Here is a 15,710-nt window from a genome sequence, read left to right on the forward strand (position 1 = left end):
TAGATTTGTCGCTGCATTCCCACAGATATTCGCAAGTATCTGTAAATCTTTTTTATTGTCCGCTAATAGCACAATGTCGTCTGCGTACATCAGTCCAGGGACCATCTGTTGCACCATTTGTCCATTACGCATTTAGGATAAATCAAAACTTAATTCGCTGTTTTCCAGTCGTCTTTCTATACCCTTGACTTAAAGCGTGAACAACAATGGTGACAGAGGGCATCCTTGCTTCAATCCTTGGTCAATTTCCACCATTTCATTTCCTTTTCTACCTTCCCATACCACTTGTACTTGGTTGTCTCTATATATCTCCCTCGGCAGCTCCACGAAACGTCATCTATGCCTTCGTATTGAAGAATATCCCACAAAAATTCCCTGTCTACGTTGTCATAAGCTCCTTTAATATCTAGAAATGCTATCCATAAAGGTCTTTTCTGAGCTACTGAAATCTCTATGCACTGAGTTAGTACAAACATATTGTCTTCTAAGCGTCTGCCTGGCCTGAACAGATTCTGTAGTTCCCACAATAGATTGTTTTTCTCCACCCACTTCGACAGCTCTAATTTTATGGCTTGCATTGCCATTCTATATACCACCGACGTTACTGTAACTGGCCTGTACGAGCTCGTCTTATCCTTATCTCCTTTGCCTTTGTAGATGAGATTCATCTTGGTTTCACGCCATCCAACGGGAATTTTCTTTGTTCTAATCACTTGCTCTATGGCATTAGTCAGCAGTGCCTTGCTTTTTGGACCGACGTTTTTGATTAGCTGCATTGGGATTTCATCGGGTTCTCCTGCCGTGTTGTTAGGGAAATTTTCTGCTGCCTTTTTCCAATAAAAGCTTTCTATGCTAAATTTTGATCTCTCTGGACTCTCTGCTGTTGCTGGATATGTTGTCTGAACTACGCTTTTTCTCGTGTCGAAGTTATTCCTAATAACGTCTGTGATGTACCGCATCGCATCATCTCCTTCGTAGATGCTACAGTCTTCATCCCTTATAGCCGTTTGCAGTTGGAGCTCCGAGTGCCTTTATATGGTTCCAGAATCTTTTTGGAGCGCCTTTGTCTCTTTTGTGAATGTTATGCACTCAACGTTCACTTGCGCATTTAATTTTCTCTTGCACGAGCTCACTCGCAACCCTTTTCTTTTCTCGGTATGTATTCCATCTAGGGGGCACCTCCTCTTCTTGTAATCCCAACCTTTTGGATTCTCGATGAGCCCTAGATGCCTCTTTAAACTCTTCTATAGCTTGTTTTATTTCCTTGTTCCACCACTTAACGTGGTTCCACCACTTACGTGCTCCACCACTTGCGCCGAGCGCGCCCTGGTGGCGCGTGCCCGAGCGGCGGCCATCTCCAATGGAATCCCAGACTAGGGAGTCCTCTTAGGTATCCCCCCTTCGGGGGTCAACTCTTGTATTTTTCTAAAATAAATGTTTTCACCACCACTACCACCACCGCCAGAGGCGCCTGCTGCAGTCACGGACACCACGCGCGTTCCGTTCGAACGCGGGGAAACGGGGAAACGCGGACGGCGTCGGCAGCAGCTCTGCACGTTGCCTCGTTGGTGCTGCTATAATTTATTTCTCTCTCTCATTTTTTCTTTCTCTCTACCGAGCATAGCGTGCATCATGCTCTTCGTCCCGCTCCTTGACGTCCCTTGTAAGGGCAACATGTGCATGGTACGGAGAGGAGGCGAAGCACACGCCACTCCGCGAGGTGGTTGCTAACCATGCAACGCAGTCGACGTCATCGCTCAGCGAGGTTTTGTTCGCGACACACGGACTGACGGTCGGCTTAAACACCTCGGCTGTTAAAAAGGGCATCATAAATATGTATAGAGTCTCTGCTGCGACCCGCTCGAAACCCGTTAACGATGGAAAATTATTCTTTCATAACTCTTCTTATAGATACTGTGGGAAAAATTTCGGTAATTGAAAAAATAAAGACCACACTTTTTTTTTCTCTAAACTTCTCGCCACCTCACTGCAGTCACATACAGGATGGTTCACATAACTTTGGCCAAACATTAAAAATATGCGAATGCTAGGTAGCTGAACAGAACCAAGATAATATTGTTTGCCGTCGCTTGCAGATACTCAGCTTATTTATTGCATTCCGCTTAATTGAATAATTATTCTGAGTAATTATTCAAATCCTCAATTATTATAATTCGATAAAAGGTGTCAATGAGGAAATTGTAGAGCAACATGGAAAACTCCCGATACAGCTTTCTGTTACTCAATGCTTGCTACATAAAATTGTTTTTCCGAGCGTGAAAGAAGCCCGCGAATGCACGCAGAATTGCCGCGCGACTGGCCGCCCAGGAGGGGGGCGCAGGAGGGGCGACGGGCACTTTTGTGCCATTACGGTGTAAACTCAGACAGAACAACTTCAGGATAGTGATTTTGCTTTGATGCCAAGAAGCGCAAGCTGAAAAATGCAGCACAGAACTGCCAACCTATCGGCTCATGCATACTTTGCATTAGGCTATACGAATACTTAGGTACTGACATGAAAATGCTGTGCCTCAAGGGCGGATCCTGTACCCGATATAAGTGACGCAAGTCGAGGTTTCCTTTTCGATCAATAAACGATGGAGATGAAGCATACCACCACCATTAAAAATGTTACACAAACTGCATGACACAATATATCGCATGAACATTGAATTCATAAAGTGACACTAATCTAGCTTTTGCATAATTTATATCAATATACTCAATTTTATTCTGTAGACTGGACCATTTCGGTTTTCGGCTGTTTATACCCTGGGAAAGAGGGAGAAAAACTAGTTTTTGCCCAAAATTCTGCTTTTCACGAGCCCTCACTATCTTTACGTTTCATTCATGTGACGTCAACGTACAGAGAGGTCACGTGGAGATTACGTCAACTTGTCCGTTTCGGCGCAGACGCTTTAAATTGAGAAGCAGCAGTCGACAGTGGGCGCCATTTTTCATGCAACAAAGTGATATACTGGCACGCAGAAAACGATGAGAGACTTCTAGATGAACAATGTGTTGATGTAGCCCCACCTAATAATTTCATTTTGAGTCCCTTTAAGGAAGATGCCTCACATGTCGAGCTCATGTACGGAGATATCTCTTACAGTTGCAGCAAAATTCATTTATAAATGTGTGTTTCAGCTGTGTAGCGAAGATGGTGCCAGTTGGAGCATTCTAAGTATTTGCGGGCTACCGAAACTTCCTATTTCATTGCTTACGCGCTACATCTAGATGACTGTCAGAGGACGAAACCTGAAGTCTGTTGGGACCATTTTGTGTACACATTAAGTGGGTCTTCACGATTAACATGTAACGTGTGCAGTAAACACACGACTAGAACCCTCTTCAATTGAAGCGATTGGAAGTGAGTCTACCAATGTAATCCAGCAAAATTCGCAAACTCTTGGACTGTTTGTTGGCAGTTGAATTAAGTATAATCACAGGAAATTAACATTTCATTTTGTGTGATTCGTTAGCGTTATCACTATGCTACACTTATCGCCAATTCTCTAATAGTCGAAATGTTGCAATGTTGCTTCGCGAGGTGGAGGAATGACTCGACAAGAAATGCATGGACGATACGAACGTGGAGTGTTTGGCCGATGTTTTTAACCTCCCTTAGTGTAACACGTATGGGATACATAAACATTCTTTTTATATTTTAAGAATGTCGCACACGAGTTCTAACAGCGCTATATTGAGCACGGGCAAGAATAAGCAGGAAAAACATTCTAAAAGAAATCACCGACGATAACGATACTCCGGAATTAGAAATTTGAGGGCAGCTCTATGCATGTTTTCATTTCGCGATATACTATATAGCTGGTGCGGACAATCTGTCTCGTGCGGCACGTTGCAAACGGAGCGAAGTGTCGCGCGACTGACTCTGGAGATAGCGCGAGCGAGCGCGTCGATGACGCGTGGGTGGCGCGATTCACAGAAGCCGACGCCGACAGAACGACGCGCGCTACTCTGGCGCCATCTCGTAGCCACCGTCGCCGCCGCACCACGCTTTTCTCCTCACGCTTTCGTCAAACTCTGCTCCGCTGCTTTTCGCTTCATGGTTGCGCTTTCCTCCTCGCGCCTTTCATTCCCAGCTGCGCTCCGCATTCGCTTTCATCGTTCGTTCGCTCGGTTACACCGACGCTGACGCTCGCCGCAGGAACGGGCGCCTAAGAGCTGCGCTGCAAAAATATTGATATTCCTACGCACATCTTTTTTGTTGAGGTGCCAGCGCCTCGTATCGCAAGCACTTTTGGCGCCTTAGCCATGCGTTCCATTAGTAATACGCAGTTTTTCAACTGAGCATCGACAAAGCGGGCTAATAAATGTGCGGAATGCTCCAAAGCAGACGCTCAATATAATAGCCTGTTATAATTTCTCCAGTGACCAGACGAAGCTACTACGAGCGCCTGATGTACTCACCACTGAATTTAAGAAAAAAAGCAGTAAAACACAACTGACAGAACTGAACAGTTTATGACAGAACTGTGAACTGTCAGAACTGTGAACAAATGATCTATCGGTATATTCAACGAATCTCCGAATTTGTCCCTTCCACCGATCTCTGTCCGCTAGATGGCTGTCATAGCTCGAAAATGGAGTTTGCTGGAAGCCAGAAAACTTGCTACGCCTAACAATACTAGTGCAGGTGGGCCTTGAAGCTAAATCAGTTAATAGAGAGCAGCGCTTCTAAGTGTGCTCTGATCACCACAAGTTCAAATTTGGTGCCTCAGTCACTTTCGCCCACGCTGAGCTCGTCGATTTCCATCGTCACAACCACGCCCATTGTCATCAATATAATGCTGACGCTTGGATCACACACTTTCCTTCGTTGCAAAAAAGACAGCTGAATCTGACGATAAAAAGGTTCTCGTGAAATTTAAATCTGCCAGCATGATTCAAAAGCAATCAATCACTATACACATAGACGTGAGGCTCACATAAACACAGCTAAGCAAACCATGACCAGAAAGAACAAATCAAGAAAGGAAAGAGTGCAGGAAACAATAATCCGCACAAGATCACTCAAAGAAAGGGCACTTCTTTGGCGGGTTCATCGCAGCGTGGCCTCGGCACCGGAACGCCTTGGCAAAAGGCGCGAAGCCAGCGACTGCCTTGTTGCAGCTGACGCGCAGAGATGGTAGCGCATCGTGCAGCCCGCAAACGGCGAGACACGCGACGATGAAGAACAGCTGGTCCTCGCTGTGCGAAGGGGCTACCTTAAGAAAGCGGTCGGTCTCGTCGAGTGAGGCATCGAACGCCGCGTGCGCCGCTTCCATGGCCGCGATCTCGGGGAAATAGTGGTCCAAACCGCTCGTGGGTCCCAAGCACGCCGCCTTCTTTGCGATCGCCCTCTTGAATCCGGTGGGAAGCCACGATGTTGACACGCTCCCTTCAGGGTCCACCTGCAGGCCGACAGAATCGAAGCTTCGAACCAGTTGCAGCGCGTAGTAGAAGCCAATGCCTCCATACGTCATGGCCTTAGTGCCGAGAGCGTAGTACCACGGCGGGGAAAGTGCCGCTAGTGCCACGCGAACGGTGTTGAGGAAGTGGTCGTAGCGAATAAACGGCATCAGGAAGTTCCGGGGGTGCTCCGCGATTCCTGCCTGCGCTGAGCTGCTAATCAGCTGACGCCATTGCTTGGCTGCGGTAATCCAGTCTTCCGTGAACGAGCTCCCGTCGGAGAACCAGCCTCCGAAGAACTTAGACAGCCCGTTCTCGGTCAAGAGAGTGGAGCTCGGCCAAAGGGTAACTGAGGTCCTTTGAACTTTACTCATTAGAGCCTCTCGAAAGTCGGCCTCGGCCCATGACAAGTTTGCCAGTTTATTGAGAACTGTTTGCGTTACATCGTTCAGCGAGTCATCAATAACGGTTCTTTTCTGGGGAGGGAAGTCAACGAGCACTCGTAAAGCCACGATGAGCCAGCGGTAGGCGGCGTCCATTTCTGTTACACAGAAGGTTAGCCGCTGCTCTTGGGCTTTCGTCTGACTGCCTAACGTGTGCACCAAGAAGCGTCGATCGGCTAGCGACGAAAATACCTGGATAAATGCCCACGACAAGTGTCGCAGTATTACGCCGTTGCTGTAGTGGAAGAAAACGTTGCTGACAGCTTCTAGAAGTGTCCGGTCGGCGAAGGCGACGTAGTCGGATGCCAGAACTGCACGGCGGCTCGTGACGCTCAGCGCATGGATCCATCGAGAGGGAGTGACGTTCGCGACGTGCGATTCGATTTCCTGGAGGGAGCACTGCGACGGTGCCGTATGTATCGCGCTAACGGCGCGTCTAAATTCCTCGTATATGTCACGATGCATCTTCGTGATGCCATCGATCTCAGTCCTGGCTAGAGGTGTCGCGCCCGGTGCGAACTCCCGGTACAGGCCGTCCCAAATGTCGCGCTGCGCCCCTGCAGCCAAGACTTCTTCCTCGATCAGGACCCACACACGGCACAGGGCAGCGGGTCTCAAGGCAAAAACAGCGCTTCCATTGGTGGGTTGCGAAACAGTCACATCGAACCACGGTCCCACGCGCCAATTTAAGGAAAGGTCAAAGACGACTTCCAATGGATCCACAGTGACCGATGATGGTTCCGGCCACGGAATTCGAAGCTCTCTCATAAACTCTTTCAGCTTCGCCACGCCCTTTTGCGATTCAGCCTGTGTGCTGGGGGCTACGCACAAGTTGAAAACGTTCAGCAATTGCTTGGCGATGGGAAAATGGACAGCTGCTCGAGTCAAATGCAACTCAAAGTTTTTCTCCCAATTCCGCATGCCGTATCTCATGATTCCCACTCCCCAGCTTTCCCGCCTACTTCTCGAGTTGTAGAGCCATTTCGAGCAAACGTGGCCGTTAAAATCTTCGCACGGGTCGACGCTTCGGTTCAACCAGCTGTCCAGCACCGTAGCCAGAAACCTGCATTCTTCCGTGAAGCACAAGTAGTTGTCCCGCCCCTCTCCTTCGCTATGCCGGTGGTACAACAGGATGTAAACGAGGCTGCAGAATAAGAGTGTCGTGGCCAAGCCTGTTGCAGCGATAAGTGCGACAGAACGGTGGGATTGCTTGATGGTGTGGGAAGGAAAGGATGAATCCTGCGAGAAACAGAAGATAAAAATGAACGGCAAATTTTTCGTATCTTCGAAGCACTTTTGTGCCGCCCTTAGTTGTGTGTGCAGCAATACAATGCTCAGTGGCAGTTAGGGGAAATCTACAGGAGGCAAACCGTGCGCACATGACAGCACTGTTGAATTTAGTCCCACTGTCTTATTTACATTCGTATAAATTAGGAAACAGAAAGCACAGACATCTTATTTACTACAGCGCATTTAAATAAGTAAATAAATAGAGCAAGATACAGCACACGTTGTTATAGTTGAATTTTATTCTCTCACTTCACTTTTCTTTGTTCGGCCAATGCAAAAGCATCGCCAGTAGTAAGCTATGCTCATGCAGTAGCGGAGAAAGATCTGTCAAGCTCTGCGTGGCTAGTTTGCGCAGTAACGCTGATGCGCGGAAGCTCCAGCCCGGTAGCTTTGGCATAATTGCCCCTCAAAGCTGTCCGCGAGTACACGTACACCTTGGAGAATGGAATAACCAGGGGACGAAGCTAGTGACGATACCGGAGTGATCGCTCAGGCCTTGCTCGCTCGGCACGTTTGGTGCTCGGATGGGGAGGGGGGCAAGCACGCACATACACGGACTCCGGTCTCCATAGTTGGTTCCCCTCGTTGCCCCTACTGCTTGCCGCGTTACTAAGAGACCTGGAGAGGGCTACACTACGTTTTCCCGATCTTTCAGAATGAGACAAAAAATGTTTACCGCGTTTCCGGAAGGAAAAGTTTTTTTGTTTTGTTTTGCAAGTGCAAGTGATTTATTTTTATTCGCATAATCATGACTACACAGATATCTGGACCCTTAGCCAGGGAAGGCTAGTTTCCGGTTCAGTGTCAAAATATAACCGACAGGTCAGGCGCATATTTATAACAGTCATGATTTATAACAGACAAGAAAAATTCAGAAATACTGCTACTTAATCAATGAAAGTGAGTTAGAGATGCTGGTTATGAAGAAAAAAGAATTTGCTACACTGCTTGAAATTGCGTGCGGTTTTAACATCTAGGGGTAAAATATTCCATGTTTTTGTGCTATTGAGTTCAATTATCCTTTCAGCGTATACCTTGTAACACATTGGTAAGTTGAGGTTGCCCATTAAAGCATGTCTAGTACGGCGAGTTGGAAAAGAAAGGACGTTTCGAAGAATAGGAAATTAGTGCACGAAATATTATTCACTGAAATCGAGATCCTGTGATTGCATAGTGCCTTAACCGATAATACATGCTGTGTTTGGAAAATATCATTAAATGTATCACTGGTGTAGTTTGAAGTGCTAATTATTTTCAGGGCCCTTTTCTGTACTTTTTGGAAAAGTTGTAAGTCATGTAAGTCACGCCCCATGATTCTAAACCATAACTAATATGGCTATGGCAAAACGCATAATAAAGGAATTTGAGTACTTCACGAGGGAAATATACTTATCTTTAATAAGTGAGTATCAACCGTATGCGACCTTCTTGCGTACATTATGATTTTGTGCTTCCCAATGTATATGTTAGTAAAACATGACGCAATGGTTATACATATAAAAAAGGGCGCTGACTGCAAGAGCAAAACACTTTCTTTATAATCACTCCACTATCAGTGTGTTGCGAAAGCAGCTCGCTTATAAAGAGAGTACGCAAGCTCTAACTGTATTTATGCATGTTTCGAGGTTGGATGACGCGCGTATGCTATTACTCATGCACATACAGAATTGCAATACTTTTGGGGGAAAGACCAATTTACTATTCAGGCCCTTCTAGAAGCTCAACTTTGGCATGAAACACAGGAGACTAATTTTAAGTGTTAGATATCTATTAGACGTAGTATAACTCAAATATACCCCATGATGTCGAAGAAATGTAAATGCAGAATATATATTAGAGGCTAATTTCTATGCTGAGGCGGATTAGTCGTACGTGATGTCAACGCGCGCACATATATCTCAATTGTGCTACGCCGACGAAAAGTGCACATGCCATACAGTCTAGCGTGACCGGCGGCGTTCGGCGCGCTTTGACGCTGCCGGCCCGGCAATGGAACATGTCCAACGCCGAGCAGCTAGACCCGAGTGCATATTGCGCTAGCTTAGCCGGATTGAAGGAATGTTGGCTGGCCATATGCTGCCTATAGTTCGGGCCTAGTTCAGTTGCACTGGAGAGCTTCACCAAATGAAAAAGCGAACGCATGTGCGCATGCGCTGCGGCAACAGCTAATCGCCGCGCTGCAGCGGGCCCCCTTCAACAAAGGGCAAATTTTCGGCAATACTAGCGTTGCGTGCGTCGCGTATCGCCGGCCGCTGTAGCTGGAAACGTCGGAGTATATCGGCACCTTAAGCATGTAACCAAGAGAAAGAATGTCAACAAGAGGGGACACTCGGCGAAAACTGGCAACAGGAAATATGTCACGCTATAGTATTCACATCAGCCGACAGCTGTCGCGAGCATCAGAAAAAAAGTATGTGAAATGAAGTTAACAGACATTGTTTATTTTTTTTATTCTTTCCCGCTAAACTAAGAAGCTTTGCGTATAAATGTACTTATACTTTGCGACTTAATTTTTGCGTTATCTATCGAAAGGCCAATGACGCGCCAGATGCATGCGTCATGCCCCAGACACGCCACCGAAGCCGAGCGAGGACGGCTGCGCATGTGAGCGCTCGCCTGTTCGGTGACCCGTCAGTCTCCTTCTTTTTAACTGTACCCTGCTTTCTTGGGCTCACGGGGTATTCTTGCATTCCTTCTGCACTGGGAAATGGCACCACTGCACTATTGGACTACGTTAAGATGAGAAATTTTGTTTCACAGTCTACGACGAAATTAAGCTTTCGTCACGGGGTCGAGACGTATGACGCAGTTAGCGAGAACCAACTCGGCCGTGGTGCGTAGTATAGTGCATCTCACTAGGAGAAGTTAGTGACGCATTCTCTGACGCCAGACATTACTGAAAAGTAATTTAGTTACATTTTGGGGTACTTTTGAGGCACGCTGGCCGCAGAGGGCGCTGTGACGCAGTTAGCGATGAAAAGCGTGGACACAGAATGGAGGAAGAGGTCAAGGAAGTTGGCAACCAAGTACAGGATAATCGAAACTGTAAATAGACAACCAGGGGTCATCAGAAAGAAAGTGAGAGAAATAGAGACCGTGAATTGGATGCAAAGAATGGAAACGAAAAGGACAATGGAGATTTACAAGAATGAGAAGAAAGAAATTAGAAGGGAAAATCTGTACGATAACACAAAGGGCAGTGCCTTGCTATTTGAGGCTCGAGCCGGTTGCCTAAGGACGAAAACATATCGGAACAAATATTCGGAATTAGATGAGACATGTGTATGCTGCAGTAAAGATCCAGAGACCACTCAGCACATCCTAATGGAATGCGATGGGATCCACCCAGCGAGAACCGTAGGTAACGTGCAACTCCCAGAAGCGCTTGGGTTTAAAGTGGAAGGAAACATAAACAGATCAGCCGTAGAGATTAGCAAGAGACGATTAGAGTACTGGTGGAAAAAAAGTAGGGAAAAGATGGATGCGACCTGATCTCTTAAAATCATAGGCAGCGGTACAAGGTAAATTTTTGAAAAAGAAAAATAATGATAGGTATACAAAAATGCAAGATAAAGAACATGTATAGTATACCTGATTAAATCAAGCAGGCTAGGTGACTATTTGTCGCCGCCCCGTTTCAAAGGGGATGCCAATAAATCATCATCATCATCATCATCGATAAGCAGCTCGGCCGTGGTGACAAAGTTAGTGTAATGAATCTTAGTGGGACAAGTTTGTGACGTTTTTTGTGGCCCCGCAACAACACATAATTTCTTTCGGTACTCACGCTTGTCGAAAATGCGATGAGCGATTGCCAAGAGTTCTAACATGGGAGTGTGTTGCTGGCGTTGGCACAACGCGCAAAAGATAACGCCGAGGAACATAACAGAAACAATTCGAAAATTCCATCATCTAAAGGATTGAAAACAGGCTTTGCACCAACGCATTTGTCTTGAGTGCGAGTAGAAGGCTGTTGTGACGTCATCCGTCATGCGATAAGATAATCGCGTGTCATAAATTGGGGGCTCGCAAACTTGTGCTGGCTGCGCATGCGCCGAGAGATAGCCAGTACTTATATACGCGCTCGAGTATCGTTGTATGTTCTCTTGTTGTTGAGTTGAGGCTGCCAGTGTGCACCTCGATAATAAAGTACAGTCAACCACAAAAGTTTGCGGACCACGCGAGCGCGTGGCCAAGAGCTTCTTCGCGACACTTCCGCTACGTCACCAGCGATCGACAGCAGCGCTACGTTGAAGACGCATCCCTCCTTAAATCTATGGCCTGTCTATTTTCGCACTGTGCGCAAATATTTTCTACCTATCTCTTTCAACGTGACGCGCTCTTTGTTAGCCAGGGGTACTTGCTTATATTTTGAGAGCAGAATATCAGTACAAGTAATCAGACAGCGTATTCTTCGGCTGTTATCAGTTCTATTTTCGCGTAGCCACGCTGTTTTTTTTTTTTTTCGTGAGTGCGTGAGTGAGCGGTGAGGCAGCCATGGGACAAAGATGCTTAGTCAGTAGGCAGAATTTTTCCGTTCCTCCCCCATCGCTAAGTGACAGTAGCGGCAAGGATTTGATCGCCTGCGCCCAGGTTTTGCTGCGCAAAGCCCGAACCACCGCGCTGCTATAGTGGTTACATTTAGAAAAATAAGAAATAATCGGGTGCGATGACTCTTTTTATAACCCTTTGCGACACGGCGTCCTCGTTTGGGGACTCGAACTTCGGAGGCGCGTCCCACGCCACGTGTTTCTTCAAATGACCTAAAACTCAGTGTGCACATTCGTGTCCGCTTCCTGATGGGACAACTAGCGGTCAGTTAACTTCATTGTCCTGCGTATTGCTGCAGATGATCACTTTGCTGGAGACACTACCATGTTAGACAATCGTTCGACGTGCCGCGTTCCAAGACCAACGTCAAGAGTATTTTTTTGCTCCGGTCGACACGAATACAACCGAAAACGCAAGTGTGCATGCGTTTCGGGCCTAATAGTTGATTCTTTTTATGCAAGCATTGAAGCTGACGGATTTCAGAATAATTAGATAATGAGTTATACGCTAATTAATTGTTTTTACTGAAACTCGCACAAAACAGCACATTGCTTCGTCTTCTTTCTTGGAATGTAATAGTGAGCGTCTTGAAATGATGCCATGCGCATTTGACGCATTTGCAGGCAGTGCATCATAATTCGTGTCTGAAGGGGATGAATTTATTCACAAGACATTTACAGAAGTGTCATGAAACATAGGTCTCTCAATGATCTAGTAGGAAGTGAAATGTCCGCCGTTTTCTAGCACCTTATTGATGCGTGTGGGCATCGACTCGTACAAATATTCAGTAATCTCCGGTCGACCGCGCAGGCTTTCCCATTCTTGTGCGATCGCTTGCCACAGCGTATCGGCCGTGCGGCCGCGGTTGACTCGTGTGGACAGCCGTTTCTTCAACATGCCCCAGACACTTTCTATGGGATTCAAGTCGGCGCCACATGGAGGCCACTCAAGCTGGCAAACAGCATGTTCTTCTAGCAATGACTGGACGATACGTGCTTTATGGATCGGGCTGCGGTCGTGTTGAAAAAAATAGCAGCCGTCGCTGAAGGGACCGTCCAGCGCATACGGAACGAGGTGTCTAGTGATGACGTCGCAGTACCGTGACGCAGTGAAGGGCCCTTCCAGACGCACAAGGGGACCAAGGCCATCTTTGCTGATTGCTCCCCACACGCTCACGGAACACCGTCCACTGGATAGAACACTCTGTGTGTAATTAGGCAGATATCTGCAAGAAATAGCATACAATTGGGTTCCAGCGGCGCGTCTAAAAATGTTGTGATTCCTCTTGCGTATGAACTTTATAATGCTGTTATAGAGTTGCAATAGAAAACGTGCAAACATGATTAGATAGTACTGAAATACCCACTGGCAGCTTTTAATTAGCTTCAGAGTAAGTAGTACTATGAAACAATCGTTAATGTTTTCAACATAATACCACTACAGAAAAATCTCGTAATGTCCAAAAGCTCATTTTACGAGAAACATGTTGTGATGCAGAATTAGCTTCGTGAATTAACTGCCAATACACTGTAAACACACCTGCAGTTTAGTGGACGCCAAACCCGCTTCCGTTGGTCCCAGCGCGTGGAAAAAGTTGACTCGTCGCTAAAGATGACATCGCCCCATTTCTCTGTTGTCCAATCTTTCATTGCTGTAGCGAACATGAGTCGTTCTTGTAGCTGGCTGTCTGAGAGGCAGGGCTTCTGTGCTGCTACGAAAGACTGCAGGCCAAGCTCACTCAGCCTTCTTCTTACAGTCTCAGACGATACCGTGAGCGAGAGCGCTTCTCGGATATCCTCTGCACTTTGAAAAGGATCAGCCACGATGGCGGCCGTAATCAGGCGGTCCTCTTCCTCAGTCGTGGCCCTTGGACGCCCACTGCGCTCCATATCTGTGAATCTGTCATCGTCGCGGAAAGCTTGAATAATCCTATTCACGGCAGTCCGGCTCCTGTTGGTTCGGCGGCAGATTTCGCGCTGAGGTATTCCCTCTATAAATAAACGCACAATGTGCCTTCTTTCGTCAAGTGGAACACGCAGCGGCATCTTTCCAAATAGGCAATCACCACGTGGCCTGAAGCAAGTCTACTACGTTTTCAGCGACTGATGCGAAGATGCGCCTATGTGTGAAAGAAAATTTTCTATGCATCCGCTTTTTCTTTATTTTTGATGACAGTGAAACACCTCCCTACCCTTTCTCTCAAGACGCAGAAGCAGCAACACTCATTGGACCAAGATGCTGCCAACCAAAGTGCGCCAGTAAACGTCGCGTAAAAAAATCGTCGCAGCGCTTCGTGAAACTTATCTACCCACTGGCACACCAGTCGACAAAGGTTGCAGTGATTGCTCCGATACTGCTATCAAGCCAGATATGTGGCGGTCTTATCGCAGACAGCGCTCTGCGTCAACACGACGAACTAACAATGTCATGCACGGGAATAAAAAATTAACAGGCAGGCGAGTACCAAGAGGGCTCATATCCGGGAGAGCGCCCCTGTCGCCGCTAGGTGGCGTACCGCTAGGTGGCGCGGATAGGCAGTCTGGCACGCGCTCGCGTGGTCCGCAAACTTTTGTGGTTGGCTGTACGTTCTAACTCGGTCTCGGTGTCAATATAGGGACTTTAGGTGTCAAGCTACAACAAACTGGCGACGAGGATGGGATCCGCGCCGGGTTTCTAGGATGGCCACCACAACCAGTCCGAACGGAAGCATCGCGACTACTGTTGGGAGGCTACCGGAGTTCCATCCAGATGACGGCAACTTTGAGGTGTACCTGGAGCGTTTCGAAGTATTTGCCGCGGCCAATGACATAGCTGAAGGCAAGAAGCTACCGGTCTTCTTAACGGCTATCGGTGAGAAGGCGTACGTCATGCTGCCGAGTTTGCTGCTGCCTAAAACACCAGCTAAGGCGTCATTCACGGAAGTCGTGGACGTTCTGAAGAAGCATTACGCTCCTAAACGCTCCATGGTCACGGAACGGTATCGGTTTCACCAGGGAAAGCAACAACCGCATGAGACCGTGCCAAACCAATGCCAAAGGAGCGCCTTCAGAAACGGAAGACATCCACTGGCAACAGAAAGTCGCGCAACAAAGAAAAGCCCTAACGAAAGAAGCGCCGGCCCAGTCAAGCTTCGCAAAAGCAAAGTGGCCAGCGAAAGAAGAAACGAAAAGAATGTGTCATCGATGCGGAGGACAGCATTCACCCGTGAGTTGCCGATTTCTGAACAGTACCTGTTATACGTGTAGGAAAAAGGGTCATGTTGCCAAAATGTGCAAATCTAAGCCTGTCCACAGTGTAGAGAGCGAAGAGTTCGACAACGAACTACACACTTTATGTCACACGAACCAAAAGGAAGGCGCGCCCGCCATTTTACTCGAGGTTCTGATAAATGATCAAGTGATACCCATAGAACTTGACACGGGCGCAGCAGTGTCAATAATGTCAGAAATAGAGTGTGCGAAACACTTTCCGAATGCCTCTTGCAGAAAAGCAAATGTCAAATTAGCCACCTACAATGGCACGGCAGTCCCTACTGTAGGCGTCATGGATGTAAAGGTGCAATACCAAGACCAATGCTACGAACTACCACTGGTCATAGCGAAAGAAGCGCAGGGGGCAAGAATGCCCACGTTGTTTGGCCGAGATTGGCTTTCTAAAATCAAAATAAATTGGTCTGAAGTCTTGCCTGTAAGAGTTTTGGATAAGGAGACATCGCCTGCTGAGAAATTTCCCGAAGTGTTTGGCGGGTGTTTTGGTACCATTAAGGGGTTCGAATGCAGCATTGAATTGAAGGATGACGTGCGCCCTATGTTTATGAAAGCGCGACCAGTGCCATATTCTTTGCGCGAGCGAGTCGAGCAAGAATTGGTGAAATTAGAAACAGCTGGTGTCATATTTAGGGTCAGGCACAGTACATGGGCCACGCCGTATGTGGTTGTCCCAAAAAAGAACACACAGGAACTGCGATTATGTCGCGATTACCGCAGTCACGGTAAATCCAGCAATCAAGGTCGA

The 15,710-nt window shown here is 47.2% G+C and overlaps 1 protein-coding gene across 1 annotated transcript in view; it reads right to left on the bottom strand.

Moving 5' to 3' along the window:
- Positions 1-4,552: 4,552 nt before the first annotated feature.
- The window catches only part of LOC119431837 (endothelin-converting enzyme 2-like), a 52,668-nt gene continuing 41,510 nt past the window's right edge, over positions 4,553-15,710 (bottom strand). The window contains exon 4 of the mRNA XM_037699294.2: positions 4,553-7,094. Within this exon, the coding sequence (XP_037555222.2) occupies positions 5,031-7,094 (2,064 nt within the window). The 3' untranslated portion in view covers positions 4,553-5,030. The remainder of the gene's footprint in view (positions 7,095-15,710) is intronic.

Source organism: Dermacentor silvarum, chromosome 10 (genome assembly GCF_013339745.2).
Source record: "Dermacentor silvarum isolate Dsil-2018 chromosome 10, BIME_Dsil_1.4, whole genome shotgun sequence".
Lineage (NCBI taxonomy): Eukaryota > Metazoa > Arthropoda > Arachnida > Ixodida > Ixodidae > Dermacentor > Dermacentor silvarum.